The sequence below is a fragment of the Micromesistius poutassou genome, assembly GCF_964030765.1.
Source record: "Micromesistius poutassou genome assembly, chromosome: 10".
In the NCBI taxonomy this organism is placed as follows: domain Eukaryota; kingdom Metazoa; phylum Chordata; class Actinopteri; order Gadiformes; family Gadidae; genus Micromesistius; species Micromesistius poutassou.
Genome location: NC_140280.1, coordinates 17,446,851 through 17,465,533, shown reverse-complemented (window position 1 = coordinate 17,465,533; position 18,683 = coordinate 17,446,851). Strand labels below are relative to the sequence as shown.

General features: G+C 47.4%; 2 protein-coding genes across 2 annotated transcripts in view; both read right to left on the bottom strand.

Moving 5' to 3' along the window:
* LOC311354459 (protein Aster-B-like) overlaps nt 1-10,100 on the bottom strand; it is a gene marked incomplete at its 5' end in the record, with an annotated part of 31,224 nt that extends 21,124 nt beyond the window's left edge. Inside the window, one exon of the mRNA XM_084474259.1 lies at nt 10,024-10,100. Coding sequence (XP_084330385.1) covers nt 10,024-10,100 — 77 coding nt within the window. The remainder of the gene's footprint in view (nt 1-10,023) is intronic.
* Nucleotides 10,101-17,927: 7,827 nt separating this feature from the next.
* The window catches only part of LOC311354896 (CXADR-like membrane protein), a gene marked incomplete at both ends in the record, with an annotated part of 51,478 nt that continues 50,722 nt past the window's right edge, over nt 17,928-18,683 (bottom strand). Inside the window, one exon of the mRNA XM_084474766.1 lies at nt 17,928-18,429. Coding sequence (XP_084330892.1) covers nt 17,928-18,429 — 502 coding nt within the window. The remainder of the gene's footprint in view (nt 18,430-18,683) is intronic.

Sequence of the window (18,683 nt, the reverse complement as noted above, 5' to 3'; positions counted from 1 at the left end):
CGTGCAGAGCACGTCCGTCCCGGCGTGACGAGAGAGAGAGATGGAGCGCATGCATGTCGTGTACGACGCTGTGTACCAACCTGGCAGCCATGGAGCACTGGAGCCACAGCCTCAGTCTCTTGCCTGCTCCATGCATCCACCCATTCCCCACTGATGGAGAGCAGGAAGAGCGAGGGGAGGTGGAGGAGTGGGACTGGGAGGAGGAGGAGGAGGAGGAGGATGAGGACGGGGAGGAGGGGGAGGGGGCGAGAAGGAGGAGGAGGAGGCACGGCCAACCCCCCTCGTTTCAAAAATAAATCCTGAGTCCCGACGTGAAGATCTCGAGCACCCCCCCCCCCCGCCCACCACCACCCGCCCCTCCCTCGTGTTGTTCTCCTTTAGCCGTGATCCTTCTCTCCGTCTCTCCACGCTACCTCTCCCTGTCTGTCTCCCTCTCTCTCTACCTCTCCCTGTCTGTCTCCCTCTCTCTCTACCTCTCCCTGTCTGTCTGTCTCTCTCTCTCTCTCTCTCTCTCTCTCTCTCTCTCTCTCTCTAGCAGCAGAATGAATCGCAAGCGTGGATTCTAGCGGCTGCAGCAAAGCTCTCTCTTTCTCTCTCTCTCTCTCTCCCTTCCCCTCCATCCATCTCCATCACTGCGATTGGTTGCCAGAGCCAAACACAACCGTGAGGATGGATGCTGCTTTTTTTGTGTACACGGCTTGAGACAGAGAGAGAGAGAGAGAGAGAGAGAGAGAGAGAGAGAGAGAGAAAATGTATGTGTGTCAGAGACAAAAGGAGAGGAGAGAGAGAGAGAAAGAGACAGAGAATGTACATGTGTGTCAGAGAGAAAAGGAGAAAAGGAGAGAGAGAGAGAGATAATATGTATGTGTGAGATAGAGAGAGAGGGGAGGGGAGGGGTTGGTCTGGCCACTCCCCCCTCATTACGTATTCATTGCCTTTATGAATGGAGGCTGTAGACGTCAGTTAACCCTCACCATCACACCATGGTCTGTGCCACACCCCCTTAAACACACACACACACACACACACACAGTCAATATATCAATATCTGTCAAAAATATATCTATTGTAAGAGAGAGGGAAAGAGCGTGAGAGAGAAATATGCCTCAGATCGATAATAATTGAAAAGGTTATTTACATTATTTTTTGATATACATAATTGAATCCTCTCTGAGTGAGGATCTATGGGATTTTTGAGAGGAATATGACTGATCTCTAGCCTTTCATTGACTCGGAATGAACACTTTGGCTTGCCAGCGGTTATATATATATATATATATATATATATATATATATATATACATATATCATATATTTATAGACATTCTCCAAGCAAGACCTCAAAAAGCGTTCTCCCCTTTGATCTTCATTACACATTTTTTCATTTTTTGTGGGCGTATTGATGGTGACTAAAAATAGCGAGGCGCTCTCCATTGATTTGTTATCAACGGTCTCTGAGAGGGAAAGGTAATCAGGGACAGAGAAGAGGAGGAGGACCTGAGAGGTCCCGGAACAGCCGAGGCTCCCACATGTGGACAAACCACCTGAGGACAGAACAGACCGGTCCTGTTGTTGGTGTTCCTCTCCAACCAGTGTGAGCTGCGCTGGTTTGCCCTCAGACTGGATACTCACCCTCCATGCAAAACACATGATTGTGTTCAGAGAGAGAGAGAGAGACAGAGAGAATATGAGAGAGAGAACTGAGAGAGAGACAATGGGAGAAAGAGAATATCAGAGGAAGAATATGAGAGAGAGAAAGAGAGAGAGATAATGAGGGAGAATATGGGAGCGGGAGAGAGAAAGAGCGAGACAGTGATAGAGAGAGAGAGGTTGACCTCTTGGTGACCTTAGAATCAACACTGTGCTACACTGTGCCTTAGGTCTTACAAAAACACACACACTCTCTCACACACACACACACACACACACACACACACACACACACACAGGGGAGATATGAGAGCCGAAAGGCTCTCATTCCGTTGAATAACCCAGATTCACCTCAATTCTACCTTCCCCCTCCCTCCCTTTACATCCCACAGGGAAACACTCCTAATGATGTGGCCTGAGACAGTGGCAGCCAATCACTGCCTCCCGAGCCAGGATGGCAAACCAATCAGGGCACGCCTCAGTGCTAAGCTCTCTGGGATGCAGCCAATGGGGTGGGGAATGCACCACCAGCAGAGATGATGAGGCAGTGAGGTGGTTGTGCTCCCCCGTCAATAGGCTGGGAGGGCAGCGGGAGAATTAAACGGAGTGCATCAGATTGAAGGGCTTACAACAGGGCTGCAGATAGATGTGTTCTCAGACCCTGAAAGCTTTGTCCAGTGTCATTTGTTGGAGATAAAAAATAAAAGCATTTAGCATTCATGATCAGTGCACATTGTTTCAGAAGACTATATTTCTTCCAAGACAATCATCAATGACTTATAGATAATTACAACAGTAATAGCAACAACGAAAACAGTCCTCCTTTCACAGGAGACTGCAACGTGATACTATCTGTTGTTTTTTTTAACACGATTATGAAAAAACAATCATACAGACAGAAACACAGAAACAAAATCTTCTGTCGCGAACCCTTTTTTTTTAATTTATCGGCGGTGTAAATCTGTGCTGCTTCTCAACTCTCTTTTCCACGTCAAAACCAAGGAGCGTGCATCAGGCTTCTGGATGAATCAAAGTGTCTGCATAATCAAAGCCCCCACCCCACCCATAGCCACTGTGTGTTATTTGGAGTGCCCGCTTTAACGTCTCCTGCCTGGGCCAGCGGGGAGGGATGCCCACTGGACATTGCTTTTAATATGCACATTGTCCTGAGCTCTGCGCCCTCCGCAGTCGGCTAATTGGGGAGCAGCCTAGGTGTCACGCGGAGCAGCTGCCCCGACGGACGCTCGCTTAATGAGAGAGCAGCGCTGCACTTGTCCTCAGCCCTGCTTTGCAATGCACGCACACCCACACACACACGCACACGCACGCTTGGGCCTGCACACGGCACAGACACACACACACACACACACACACATACATGCAGGCACACACATGCACATTCAGGTGCAGACACACAAACACAACTACACACACACACACAGCTGCACACACGCACATGCAGGCGCACACACGCACAAACACAACTACACACACACACACACACACACACACACACACACAGGCATACGCATATATACAAGCATGCAAGCGCATACACATGCACAAACTGCACACACATTCTAAGCTTATGTTACCAGATTCCTCTTGCCACCTCAGCCGGATATGGGGTTACACACACAAGGTCTTAATTTTGTCTCCAGGGGCAGTTGCCAGATATGATATCTATCTTGATGTTTGACCCTTGGTTACTTCCCTGCTTATTTCCCTCATTATACTGTGATCCAAATTGATTCTATCATGTTTATTCTCTTTTGCCTGTCTTGAAGGAACTGTGCTCCACAATTATGTCTGTTTCTGTCTTTTGTGTCAATTATGGTTTAAGCGTACTAGCTACTTTAGCTCACTGGATTACATTTGCTTGAGATTGTGCCATTACTCAAGGTGAATTAGCTTAACAGTCATGTAAAGGGAAGGTTTCCTGATAATTAACATGTAAATTCATTATATGTGTTTCCACATAAAGAAATGGGTTCTCTCAACTCAAGCAGGTTCATTTTGGGTGGAGGTGACGGAACACATGGTGGAAAATAGAAATATCACGTTTTACAGCAAACAAGAGCATTGTTTGTACACAGGATTGTGAATGTTACGCAACCCTGCATAGACTGGCCTAGCCTAGCCTAACTTCACCTAGTCTAACCTAACCTAAACTAACCGTTGGTGACACAAAGCAAAACAAGGCTTGAAGCTCATACATGCAAAGCCAGCAGGTTTGCTGCACATGTCCATCCCCATGTGCCAACGCCACGCTAGAGTTACTGAATATGGACTAGCGATGGACACATTGTTGTAAGTAGTGGTAATGCAGGCAAAAAAGTAGTACAAAACAAAATGAATGATCTGCATGCGTGCATTTGGGGGACGAGTTTCTAAGCCGGGCAAAACGGACGGGGAAATAAAATCATGCTTAGGTTGTTGAACTAGGTTGGGGGGGGGATGTCTTCAGGCTTGGACATGGAGAGATGGATGGTGATGGAGGGGTGTGGGGGGGGGGAGCAGATGGCATGGACGGATGGAGTGGGGGGTGGGTTTTGTCCCTGTGTGTGTTTATATGTGTGTACGTGGCACGTGCATCCCATGTGTGCATATGTGCAATACTGGGTGTGTGTGTGTGTGTGTGTGTGTGTGTGTGCACGGGACACAGCAGCCTTACCAGGCGAGTTTGAAGCCTTTCATTGGTGAAGGAAGAGTTTCCCCGCGTGCTTAGCCAGGTTTCCCCCGCTCACCGAGCCCGTCCGTCGGGGGCATGGTGGGTGTTGCTGGGGTGGAGGTGGTGGTGGTGGTGGTGGTAGAGGAGGAAGGGAGGTAAACACAGGTGCCCGGGGCCTGGAAGCGATGCCCATCGAGAGGGCCAGAGGAGGTGTACGTCTACCCCCCCTCCAGTGCAGAAGGGTGAGTGAGTAAAAGAAAGCGAGAAAGGCGAGAAAGTGAGAGAGCTTCCAGCCAGACAAGTCCGGATCAGGAGGAAGAACTGCAATGCCGGGATGCTCAGCTCTTCAAAAACTTCTGTCGGCTGGCTCCGTCCAGCTGCCGCCGCCGTCCCGGGAGTCGTGTGCACGTAGGCTATGCATGAGGCATTTGCGCAGGTCTAGGTGTGCACAGATCAGTTTCCATCGGCTAAGAGAGAGAGAGAGAGAGAGAGAGAGAGAGCTAACACTCACATGCTCCCTCTCTCATATGCAGCAGAGTCCTTGCTCTGCAGATGAACGCACTAGCTGAGCCTCTTTCCGGGGTGGAGAGAGAGAGAGAGAGAGAGAGAGAGAGAGAGAGAGGGAGAGAGAGAGGGAGAGAGACACTGAGCATGCTCTATATCTTTCCCATCCAATAGTCCTTCTATTGCTGTTCACCCAAACACCTCCTCTTGCAAATAGTACACCACTGCTTGTTCTCTAACTCTCTCTCTGTCCGACTGAATACCCCTCTATCTCACTCACTATTAGTGGGGGCGATGGTGGTACAAACCATATACACTGTCCGCTCTGAGGAGATTAGTGTTTGTGTGTGTGTGAGTGTGCATGAGTGCATGTGTATGTGTAAATCAATCCTAGCAGCTGTCTAATCTTCTAGAGTGTGTGTGTGTGTGTGTGTGTGTGTGTGTGTGTGTGTGTGTAGATAAGGCATTACATGCTTGTAAGACGAGCAAGGGAGAATACTCAATACAAAAATTCACCAAAATATGTATCTCCTAAAATATTTTTTAATAATAATTTAGGCTAAAAGACCACAACATGTCAAGACCCACTTAATTTCCCCGTAGCAGTAGGATAAATTTTTGTGTTGAGTCACAAAGCCCAACATGCATTGCAGCTGAGGCTTGTCTTATACAAACGGATAGCGATGTTACCATGGAGACCTCTAACGGATGCCAGGGCCACTGCACGTAGAGGGACACCCGGTGTTCAAATATGTCTGTCCCCGAATTATCAAATCAGGCTCTGGCACACGCACACACACATGCATGCGCACACACAGACCTGCACACACAAAGATTGTGGTGTGATGCGACATTTAGTTATCTCTCACACACACACACACACACACACACACACACACACACACACACACACACACACACACACACACACACACACACACACACACACACACACACACACACACACACAGTGTGGGTGACATTTGATGTATCGTATATCGTTTACAAGTATAGAGCTAGAGTTCCCCTGCTTTAACCTCTGCTGTTCTGGTCACAGAATACATTTCTACATAGTCCTTCAGGACACATTGACACATTGTTTTGTTTGACTTACAGCAGCAATGACTGCTGCACACCAAATTGGTGCCATCAATGATCAAATTCCTTAAGCATAAAAGCATGTGTGTAAAACCTAAAACAGGATGGTGCTAAATGGAAGCATGGTCAAGACGAGAAAGGTGACCTGTTACGGCTACACCGCTGTGGAGTCAATGTAATGGTAGCCATGCTGTTTCCTGTCTCAGCACCCCACAGGATTCAGCCATAGTTCACACACACACACACACACACACACACACACACACACACACACACACACACACACACACACACACACACACACACACACACAAGTACTATTGATTATATACTACTTTAGCCAGAAAAACTTGCTACGCTTTTAAATGAGAACCTGAAACCTGACATCCAAAGTGAGCCAAATCTGAAGCAAGCTGACATGAATACCAATGGTCGGAGCTGAAAACCCAGAGCACATTACATACAAGCTAATTCATATATATCTCTGTCTCAACCCGTAAAACCAAAGCAATCTTCCATTTGCATTTTAAATTAACAAAATCTGTAAATAAATAAAGATTTGGAAGACACACACGCCCACCCCCCCCACAGACATACACGAGCCTGCAAGCGGCACAACACTTGACACAGACACATGCATCCAAAAACACACACATACAGGTGCACACACACACACACACTTTTGCAGTCTTCCATTGAAACCGATGGTAGTTTAATGCTTTGGTTATTTGGCGGTTGTATTGTCTTGGAATTTTCTTGGAACCACAGATTTTGTCTGTGGCGCGGAAAGTGTGAACAGGGCTAGTGGGTGCAGATGTAGTCGTGCGTGTTCCCGGTTCACCTCCGCTCCTCAGCCAGCCGTAACCCAACTCGGCCGAGCAGTGGCCAGGTGGAGCAGTCAGAAGAGATGTGTTCCAGATGCTCTGTGGCCAATCCATTACCCAGTGTTGTTTGGAGCCACTCCGCTGATGATAGATTTTCTTCCCTCTCTTGGAAATGCCACTCCTGAGTCCTACTGAAAATGTGTCCCGGCCACTTCATGTGTTGTTGTGTGAGTGGGACTACAGTCCATACACCATTGCAGTCAGTTTTAATGATCTTAGTTTTGGCTACACACACAGTAATGTCCTACGGACCGTTGCCATCTTATAGAGGACCTGCTGGAGCTGGAGGTAGCTGGAGGTAGCCACCTTAAGTGACCCGCACTTCCCAGCTGTTAATGTTGTATGTATACAGAATTTATTCTATAGACACACTCCTTTGGTTTGGAGGTGATCAGTTTCACAAAGGCATGCAGCATCATGCATAATAATAGTAGTATTAATAAAAATAGTACAATTACACACAATGTATATCTTGCCACAAAAGGGATCTAATACTCTGCATATGATACTGACAGAGAATGGTCACGGTCTGCCCACCCTCATCGATGTAATGTAAAGCAGGTGACTATTCTACCATATAAAACAACATTCATCCCCTTCTTGACAGAAATGCCAAAAATATTTGATATTCCACTCAGCTGCTCAGCGAAGGTTTTTTGTTGTTGTAGTACATAACATTGAAAGTAAACCTCAACAGTCAAATTGACACCGCCTTGACCCTGCCTTCTATACAAAACATTTTCTCAGCTGGTACAATTATTGTAAACACTTGCATGCGTCATGCGGCCAAAAGAGTTTTGTAAATGAAGCGCTCAGAATTCGTGATGAGAACGACGGATGAGGCGGATTGTGTGATCGAAAATGTGGATACAAGTAAAGGGTGCACAATATTCTAAATGAGAGGGCATTGCACCTTTTTGCCCCTTCGGGCAGCTGGGCCTGCTATCCGGTTATTTAAAGGACTGGAGTGCTGCCGTTGTTTGTGCTTGATAGTGAAGACAGGCTTGCAGGTGGATAGAGGACGGTGCTCTGTCAGGAGACTGGCTGGCGGAACCTCTGGTGGAAGTGACTGACGGACAGCAAGGATGCCCAGACCACCTTCACACAACCCTGTTCTGCTCCTTTTTCCCCAGAAGGTTACGAATTGAATGATGAAGTCTGGGACTCGGCCTATGGAGCATCTTGGCTGTAGGAAGCTGCAATGAGCTCCCAGATGTGGAGTCTACCTTCCCCCATGCTGCCAATTGCTCTCCTAACCTGTTCTCCCTCCGGAATCACAGAGTCCCAGCAGGAAGAGATCCCCTGCAGAAGGCCTGAGGCGGCTAATCGCTCAATTGTCAAGTGAGATTAGGGGAGCTTCGTGTACACGTGTTTGTAATGCAAAGTGAGGTTGTACAGTAATGTAAGAGAGATCGTAACAATGTGGGATGTGTTTTGCAGGGCTCACACGAGACGGATGGTGGCAGGAAGCTGCAAGCGGGGAGGACACAATGTGCCTGTGGCCTCTGAATAGATCTACCCGCATTACATGCAGCCTCTTTGGAACACACACACACACACACACACACAAACAGGCTTGCATGCACATGTGCGCTGCGCACAAACACACACAGGTTCAATAAATTAAATCATCCTTGGTATTCTCTGGGGGCTGTTCGCTCCAGCTAGAGAGCTTCAAAAACAAATGACCACTGACTCGCAGAATCAAGATATATGAGAGAGGGAGAGAGAGAGAGAGAGAGAGAGAGAGAGAGAGAGAGAGAGAGAGAGAGAGAGAGAGAGAGAGAGAGAGAGAGAGAGAGAGAGAGAGAGAGAGAGAGAGAGAGAGAGCCAGCCAGCCAGGTAAAGTATGTCAGATTATTTTTCACTCGAAGTTGCCCGCTTGGACCCGAGTAGAGGGTAGACTCTTACTCTTTATAATCCTCAGAGGATATTTCAAATTCCCAGTTGGCACACACAACACCTAACATGACGCAAAGAAACCAATGAGGGAGAAAAACAAGAATAGCGTGAGACGACAAAACAACAAACATGTTGAGTAGGGCAGTAATGGCCAAGGGCGCAAAGCAAAGAAGTGTGGGAACACAACATGACTATCCATGTGTGGCTCTCCGGTCATCTCACCTCGGTCCAGACGAACAAAGCAGCATCAATAATACTCTGGGCAGAGGGGACTCCATACGAGAGAGTTTTAAATATAGAACCATTTCAAATGCATCAAGCCTCGTTGTCATCTTGACACAAGGCTGCCTTTTGTGTATTATCATCTTCTGCATCATCATCAACCTCTTCCCCTTCAGCTTCATGGCAACATTCATGCTCTATTCCCAGTGAAGCTCGTGATTTCAGATGGTAAAGACTTTCTTTAGTCCAAACTATGTAACTATAAATGACAAACTGTAAAGCCATTACAGAGAGCAAGCCAAAATAACATCACCAGCAGAGGCCGCCAAAGGCAATCTAAAGAATGTTTCTTCGTACCGGAAAATCGTCCAGTAAAACTGCAGTCTATTTGAAATAGTTTGGGAAAGGTACATTCATGTCCTGCATTTTATAGTGTGAGTGGACACATATAGACATTCACCTCTCTTTTTGCATTTTTTAATGATGTAGGCTAAGGGTTGTAACCTCAGGCTTCCTTAAAACGTGCCGTTTTTTTATTAAATCTTGCTGAATTTGCTGGAACGAGTCATTGATTCTTTGTGTATACATGTTTGTGTGTTGTATCATCCAGTTTCTCATTCTTCTCATTCTTTCTCAACAACAAAATATATAATTATCAGCCTGATAAAGTGTGTGTGTTCTGCTCTTACCGGTGTCAAAACAAACATGCATTCACTGCATTACCCCTTAACTACCATCCCCTTCTTTGAGATGCCCAAACTGATACAAACAACTACACTTTAAACCTTAAGATTAACTTTGTGGCATAGTCAATTACAAAACTAAACCTGAAATGATCTGAACTACACAGTAAAAGCGTGACTTCCGGCCATTACCTCAATACCATGCATATATGTATGTTACATAATGTAGCAATACATTTACACCGTTGGACATCCTAAAGCACGTCAATTCACCAATAAATAAACCGCCAACTAATTAGGGATCGGGACGCAACGCAACCCACTCACAGCAACAGGAAGTGATGTCGTCTGCACTGTGCATGCGCTATAGTGTCAAAGTGCTGCCGGGTCCTGCAGCCCGGGTCCTCACCTGACCCTGTGGAAGGCCAGCCTCCTCCTCAGGGAGGAGATCCTCACGTGACAGCCCCGTCCGCAGCCCTGCACCATGGCGCCCCGCCACGGAGACGCTGACGACGTCTCCTCCTGGCGACGACCCCCCCCCCCCGGCGCGGGACGCCCCGAGGTCCGACGGCTCCCGGGGTCCAACGGCAGCTCTCGATGCGGGACAGCGAGATGGAGACGTGCATGCTCAGAGGGAACGGGTCATGCTGTGGGTTTCCGGGGGGGGCGACCCCGCACGTAACACAGGACCTCCTTTCCCCTCCGCTGGTGTGGCTGTTGAGTTCTAATGTTTCATTGGGTTGTGGTGCAGGTTTTTATCTCCCTCCTCCTCCTCCTCCCTTCCTTTGCCTGCTGGACCTGCGGCACCTCTACTGCTTATTAAAACCAAACCTGCTGCACACACACAAGCCTGCATCTTCATTAAGCTCCCTCCCTCCCTGCCTCTCTTCTCACCCCTTCTATCCCCCCCTGCCTTCCCCTCTCCTTACTCTCTTTACACCCTTTTGCCTCATTTTCTTCCACAGCTCTCTCCCTCTAGCTCATACTTCCCTTTCTACCTCCTCCCCCCCTTCTTATCTCCTGTCCCTCTCCTCCCTCTCCCCTGGCCACTCCCTCTCTCCGTTCTTCCCCACTTCATACCTTTCTTCTTAATATCTCACCTCCCTCCCTTCCCCGTCCCTCCCTCTCCCACCTCCCTCCCTCGCTATACCTTCCCCTCAACTCTCCCTCCCTACCTCTCCCACTCCCTCCCTCTCTGCCTTCCTCTCAACTCTCCCTCCCTCTCTGCCTTCCCTTCCCCTCAACTCTCCCTCCCTCCCTCCCTCTCTACCTTCCCCTCAACTCTCCCTCCCTTTCTGCCTTCCTCTCAACTCTCCCTCCCTCTCTGCCTTCCCTTCCCCTCAACTCTCCCTCCCCTCCCTCCCTCTCTGCCTTCCTCGCAACTCTCCCTCCCTCCCTCCCCCCTCTCCCTGCATCACGAGTGACGCTCCTCTCCTGGCTCCTTCTCTTTTCCAAGTGACCCAGTTCCTCTCTATGGTGTCCATCATGTGCTGCGTCGGTTATTCTCTCCCACACCTGCTCTGACGCTGCCTCGTTAGCACAGCCAGCGTTCTGACCCCGCCCTTTCCTCCTCCAGGCCTTACCGTTCGTACACTGAAGACTGCTCAACACTGCACCACATCTGTCTTCATCTCTGCTCAGAGCACATGTTTGGGCCCTATTTGCTGCTTAATGATAAGAAGAAAAAAACGAATAGTAAATACACAAAACATCTCTGCTCTGTTATACCTTTCTTAACATTATTATTTCATGTTTATTAATACAATTTCCATGTGTAAAACACATTTCTGCTCTCATATGGTTACAGTATAGGCCTTCCTGTAACATCAACATCAACCTCTTCAATGTGGACCTGAATCAATTCTACATCAGTAGGTGTTAAAACGGTTGAACATACGTAGCCTACCAACCACTGAATACTTTCAATTCATAAAACAGTCAAGTGGTCTACTTTAGCATTTTGCTGCGCCAGTAGCAGCTCTCACGGAACGTTTCCTTACGGCTCGACGCAAGGCGACGTGACGAGACGTTTAAGTGCCCAGTCTAGGGGGGCAGTGTAGTGCAGATCTGTAAAAACGTTAATTTACACGCTTAAGAACCATGTAATGAACCCTCAGCATCTGATACGTTGATTAGAAGGATCAAGCAGCGGCATAAAGTTGCTCTGCTCTTTTTTCAGCAACCTCAAACCCTGTAGCCTAGGTAGGAAGTGGAAATACGACTATTTAGTAACCCCCTATAGGCCTACAAACATTCACCCCGATGATTGAAGTACAAGCATTAAAACCCATTGCCTTTTATAGAGAGGTGGTCTCTGCACAACATTGCGACCATGATGTTATGTGCCCATTCAGCTTAAGACAGCGTAACGCCCCATAGGCCTAAAAAAGCCGGTGTTCTGCCAATTTCCTGTCTCCACTGCAGATGCAGGGGATGCTATTGATGCTGCTGCAGCTGCAGCCCTGAAGCCAGCGGACGGTGCAGTGGTTTGTTTGACTGCGTTGGCACTGCGACCGTGTCCAGATCGCAGCCCCTTCAAGGCTAGATCAGTATACCACAGGAATCGCAGTCCTCCCCCCCCCCCATTTTTTTTACTGCCAGGAGTAAACTGATATGTGATAGTAGGCCTATTCATGAAAATGCAATATTTGTCTCTGAATCATCTCAATTAATCGATCTGAAGCTGCTAGACTGAAGGTCCAGACTCAGCAGGTCTTGTAGAAGTTTCCAATTACCTTTTTGCTGGCTGAGGTATGGACAGGTCCGACGCGCTGGATCAAATTGCCTGCTTAATGGTAGGGCGATTCTATTTTTCACGAATGGATCAAAACTAAATGTATGAATCCACTATAAAGGATATACCAATAACGTTTTCAGTGCAGCGATTGCGTTTGTCTAGCTGTGTCGAAAAAAGTTGTGATCTTCCGAAGCAACACACCTGTAACATAAGTGTTAAAGACGCCCCCTGGTGACAGACTATACACTGCAAGGGAAATATATTTCCTAGTGTTATCCTGATGGACCGCAGACTGTATGATGTAGAGCTGTGATGAGAAAAAGAGAACTGCACCGTTTTAATCTCACCAATAGAGAGCAGCATCGGCTTGAACTCATTCACTGAACTGAAACTGCATCTAAACGAAGCCTTGGTAGGTCTTAGAGAGTATAAGAATACCAGCAGGTAAGCTATAGCTTGTTGTCGGTGTGTCATCAATGCCAATGCACCTCAGCACTATGAATGACTATAAACCATAAACCATGTCATCTCTTCTAATCAAACCAGGGCCTGGCTACTCGATGTTGCCAAGATCTCTGTCCCCAAAGCTGTAAAAATGTCAATCTGGTCAGGTGGTCAATTTGGTAGCGAGACAGCAGTGCAGCACTAAACCCATAGGCTTCTACTGCCTACTATAATATGATTTATACACAACCATGTATAATAAGAGGAAGACCAGCAACGTAGATCTACTCTAACGTAGAAATACATAGAAAAATCCCTTATCAGTTCAGTAGGCCTACAAACTCGTTATTTCTATCAATCAATCAATCAATCAATCAAATGAAAAAAAATCTATCTATCTATCTATCTACTTACCTATCTGTCGGTCTGTCTGTCTGTGTGTCTGTCTGTCTGTCTATCTGTTTGCTATTCATTTGACCTGATATTATATGTATCTGTGCTTATTTACATCCTCATCAATGATTAAATCAGATATACAGTAATACTTGTTAATATGGGATCACATTTCATAACCACTATGTCTTATTCTGTGGATCCTCTTGTCCACATGCTACCGTGTGATGCTATGCATAGGGTCCTACTGTGTACGCCCTTGCCATCGGTTACTCCCAACAAACAATCTCTCTGAAGGCAGATTGGTGATGCCGACAAGATTTTATTAGAAAACAAACCAAAAAATGAATGTAGATACTGTACAAATATACATATTCAACAGGATAGGTGATTTATATACATGGCGTCTTTTGGTTTTCCCCCAGTCAAAACAAAAGCCTGGCGATGTTTCAATCGTTGGGCACAAGGAAGCACATGAAGAAGAGGGTCCTTCAGGGACAGCATGAAGAGACCTGCGTGGGACCTTTGCACAAGATTGCGATGACATGAGCGTATTACGCATATACTACCGCTTGAAAAACAAAAAATAAACCCATAATCAGTTGAATATCAAAATATGGATGAATTTACAGTTTGCATTGTATAACCATTACATGTTATTTCATAATATCATTGTTACTATATCATTTATATAAGTTTTGAGGCAAAAAAATACTTCTTATATATAATTTTTCTGTGACATGCATATAATCATGACTCGACTGCTTTGCAGGTTTTTTTTCCATACGTAGGCCTACATGTTTTTGCTTAACCTTTATGTTGCATTCCAATATTATCATAAGGACCTGCAGTCATTCCCTGCGTTGACCGGACGCATACAGTCAAAAGTGTTCCTATTTACTGTGGAGGCATCAATGGAGAGTTGATAACTTTCGTTTACTGGAGGTGGTATGACGTGTTTACCAGCAACGTATTCTGCTTGGACTACAATAGCTTTTCATTAATTAAATTTTGTGTGAATGACTGTGAAATGTTATTCTAGTGGAAAATAAGCTCATAATGATGTCATCCCCCATGGATAAACAAGGTGTGCTGGGTCGACTTTAGTTTGGAATTTGGTTGCTTAAAAATAGTTAAAAGTTAAAAAGAAAAAAAATTGAAATATGCGGTTATATTGCCCCTACAGGCTGTTTTCCGCAACGCAGGTCTGAAAAGATTTCAGATTTCAATGATCTCCCCTGACTCATTTAAACCTTATCAGTCACTTGGCCTTTCAGCTGCAGTACGGGCAATTACACATCATATTCGCTTAATCAGGGAATATAATAAACTTCTCTCCATCTCTCCATCTCCCTCGCCTGACTCACAGGGTTTAACGATTGATCCAGGCAAGCAAATAAACAAACATTACGTTCCCCTCATTTAATCTAGAAGCAGCCTATGACTGAGTTGAGCAATGATTGCAGCATTTTAATGTTAATTTGATCCAGCATTCAAGCAACAGTGAATCCATCCAGTTACCTATTTACTACGTGTGAAACAGGCTAGAGAGATCACAGGTCTTAAGAGAGCTGTTTCATGGTTGGGGGAAAATGTTATTAAGGAAACTGTGTAGCCACCCCTGGGAGAGCGATGATAGGCTTCTTTACACACAACTTCATTCTCCAAACTGTACACACACAGTCAAGCTGCATGCTATCTAGAGCCAATATTGCCATTGGCTATTTAGGAAACTGTTCGGCACTTTTCCCTTTAGCGGCCATCGTAGCTCAACTGGTTGTGCTCGGTTCTGACTTGAGTAGGGGGAACCGAAAGAGAAATTCCACAGTAATTTCCCCAACCCAGCTAGCGTTTAGGACCAAGATTGAACCAAGAAGGCCAAGATAGGGGAATAAGACCAATTACTGGAATTCACGTGACTACGTAGGGCCACGTTCCAATTGCTGAAAAGAGGACTTGGGGGAATCCCTGGCAGTATCTTCAAGAACATTCCAATCCCAGTTATTAAACGTTTTCATGACAGTCACTGATTCTGCCAGAGGGTGGGGCGATTGGAAGCTACAGAGCTTGGACAACGTATCCCAACAGGCATCTTTTGTTGCTTTCACCCCCATGACCACATCCCTTTCAGCAAACGACCACTGGCATGGCACTGGTTAGATGACAGTTCTGGATGAAAAAAGTTGTTGAGAATCGAGATACAGAAAGCAACCTTGAACCAAGAAGCTGGACGTACTACACCCCCTGGGTGTCATGTCTGCCATTTACCTTTGACAACACAATCCTTCTGAAATGTACAAAAATGCAATCACTTCAATTTCCACTTCAATTTCTGTTTTGAGTCAAGAGTTAGTCCACTAAAAGTCACCTGTTGCTGTTCACTTCACCGCTAGCTCCTCGGAAACAGCCGGAACATCAACAATCAGAAAGGAGCCTCAATTGCTATGCATATGCACTTAATTGCTATGCACACTTCCTGGCCCTATAGCTCCCACACCTCCACTGCATCATCAACACAATGACAACCTGCCTCCCTCTCTCTCTGAAGCGAAGCTAGGAGGAGGAGGATAGCGTTTGATTAGTAGGTTTGTGCAATCAGGGTTGTGTGTGTGAAGAGGTACATACCCATACATTAATGGCTAGTTGGAAATAGAAGTCGTATTCGAGAACAAAGGGGAGGTTTCATCACCTTGTTCACTGATTCTCCGGTCGTCGTGACCCGTGGGAGCGGAGACAACCTGCTGTCAGGCGTGCAGCGTGGCAGTCGACTCCTTCAGCAGGTGCGCGCCAGTGTCTTACGGTTCTGTAAAATGGGGGCGGGGGGGGCGCTCTTAACATGAAGAGCCTGGTTGTCCTTGATGAGTATCCTGTGCCACCTGAGAACGGCTGGGTTTGGCTGGGTTTGGGTTTGTCCTGATTTGCTTGTGTTCACATAAACGCATGCATTCGATCGAACCGAAACTCTGGTGAGTTTTGTTTACCATGTGTCTTACAAGGCACTGTTGAAAGACGTTAGTTTGGCCTGATATGCTTCAGGCCTGTGTTGTGTTGAGCTCTCCCATGAGCCACTTTCAAGACCTACTTCTAAAAATAAAAATAAAACTACACAACTAAATATGTTAATTCTAGCTTCACATTCTTAAAGTTACTCTGGAATATAAAGAAATGCTCTGTTACGTAAAATAAAAGTGGTTGGACCATGGATAAGTGGCACTTTCTCGAAAGGTATTTGATCAGACACTTTGACAATCTTAACAATTCTGAAGTATTTGACAGTGGTGTGTGTATGCATGCACATTAAAATGATTGGGAAACTCTTTACTTTTGTTTAGGAAATAGGAAATGGTGGGTGAGTCTTGAAAGTCTAGTAAACCCATCCTCCTTCCGTCATGACAAGGTTAGAAAACAGAGAAAAAGGAGGAGGACATGGTTCACCGTGAACATCTGTACATGAGCACTGGTAATTCCCCAGTTCTCAAGTCACGGGAAACCATCTTGTATCCATCCATGCTCGCAGTGGATGCTTAAATGTGCTGATAGAAGATGAATTGGGGCTCATTAACATTACATTGTACAATCAGGGGACCATCTATGGTGAGCTCGAGCACACACACACACACACATACACACACACACGCACATACAAAGACACACACACATACACACATATGCACGCATGTACGCATACACACACACCCGCACATACACACACACACACACACACGTACGCATGCACGTACACACACACATGCGTGCACACACACACAGACACATACACATACACACATGCACACACACGCACAGACGCACACACACATACACAAACACACACACACAAACACACGCACGCATACACACACACACACACAGACACACACTCAATCAACCGAGAGGAAGATGGAGGACAGGATAGTGACAGTCAGATGATATCTGCATATTAAGCCAGGTGTCTTTGTTCAGCCTGAATGGACGACTGCTCTGCTTCTATTAAGCAGCAATGGTCGGCCATAGTCCCAGCACTGCAAAGGAGGAGCGGCGATAGCATCTGTTAGTCATTGTTTTGTTTTGGGTCCATGCTCCCACTCCTCCCTTTAAACCAGCTCAGCCCATGGAGCTACAAAACAAAAACTTTATCTCAATTGACAAACGAGGAAATGAGGCGATGAAGCGAGTTGTTGGCTCGCATTGCTTGTTAAACTGCGCGTGTGTGTCCGCGGGTGTGTGTTACGCAAAGAGAGAAATCAAAAATCCAACCAATAGCGTTGAGTGTAATTCCCGCTACGGTTGGGGGGGGGGGGGGGGGGGCTGTGTCGGTTGGGGGTGGGGGCGAGTTTTGAAAGGGTGGCAAGGCATGAATGTAGATAATAGAAGCAGATTGTTATTGACGTCTCCCTCTCAAAGTAAATTGGGGTTGATCTCAGCCCTGACCTTCTGAATTCTTCCTCTCTTCGTTTCTCTCTCTCCCACTCTCTCTCTCTTACTCTCTCTCTCTCACTCACTTTCTCTCTCTCAGACTCTCCTACTCTCTAACTCCTTCTGAGACTCTTCTACTCTGTCTTGCTCTCTTTGACTCTCTATCCCACCCTCTCTGACTCTCTCTCTCTCTCTCTCTCTCTCTCTCTCTCTCTCTCTCTCTCTCTCTCTCTCTCTCTCTCTCTCTCTCTCTCTCTCTCTCTCTCTCTCTCTCTCTCTCTCTCTCTCTCTCTCTCTCTCCCCCCCCTGGTCGGGTCTTCCAGGTCCTACACAGTCTGGAAGGCCTTGGACTGGGCGGGGATCATGACGGGCATGGCCCCCATGCGGGCCAGGTTGGCGGGGCTGAGCTTGGGGTTGGGCCCGGGCTTGGGTCGGGGGTCGGGGTGGGAGCCGGCCGCGTTGTTGTTGGAGGAGGAGGGCGGCGGCGGGGTCAGCGCCGGCACGGCCGCCGCCCGGGGCTCGGGTGTCCTGGCGGGGCCCGGGGCGTAGGCGTGGCCGGGGGGGGGGGGGCAGGGCGTGTGGCCGGGGTGGTGCTGGAGGTAGGCCGGGGGGGGTTGGGGCTGGCCGGCCTTCCCCTCCCGGAGGGCGGCCACGGCGGGCACGCAGGGCCGCTGGGCGCGGGGCTGCTGGGACGGCGCCGGAGGAGGCGGGGCCCCGTGCACCATGGACTGGGTGGAGGAGGTGGCGGAGCGGGAGCTGCTGCCGGAGCGGGAGGAGGAGAGGGAGTTGGGGTTCACCAGCTTGGCCTTGGGGGCCTCCGCGTCCTCCCTGGAAAAACAAAAAACAAAAACAAGGAAGAGAGCCCAGGGGGTTTAAAAGGTGGAAGGGTACACACACACACACACACGCACGCACGCACGCACGCACGCACGCGCACACACACGCACACACACACACGCACGCGCACGCGCACGCACGCACACGCACACGCACGCGCACGCGCACGCACACGCACACGCACACGCACACGCACACACACGCACACACACACACACTTTCCCTCACTTTTTGATCTAACAATA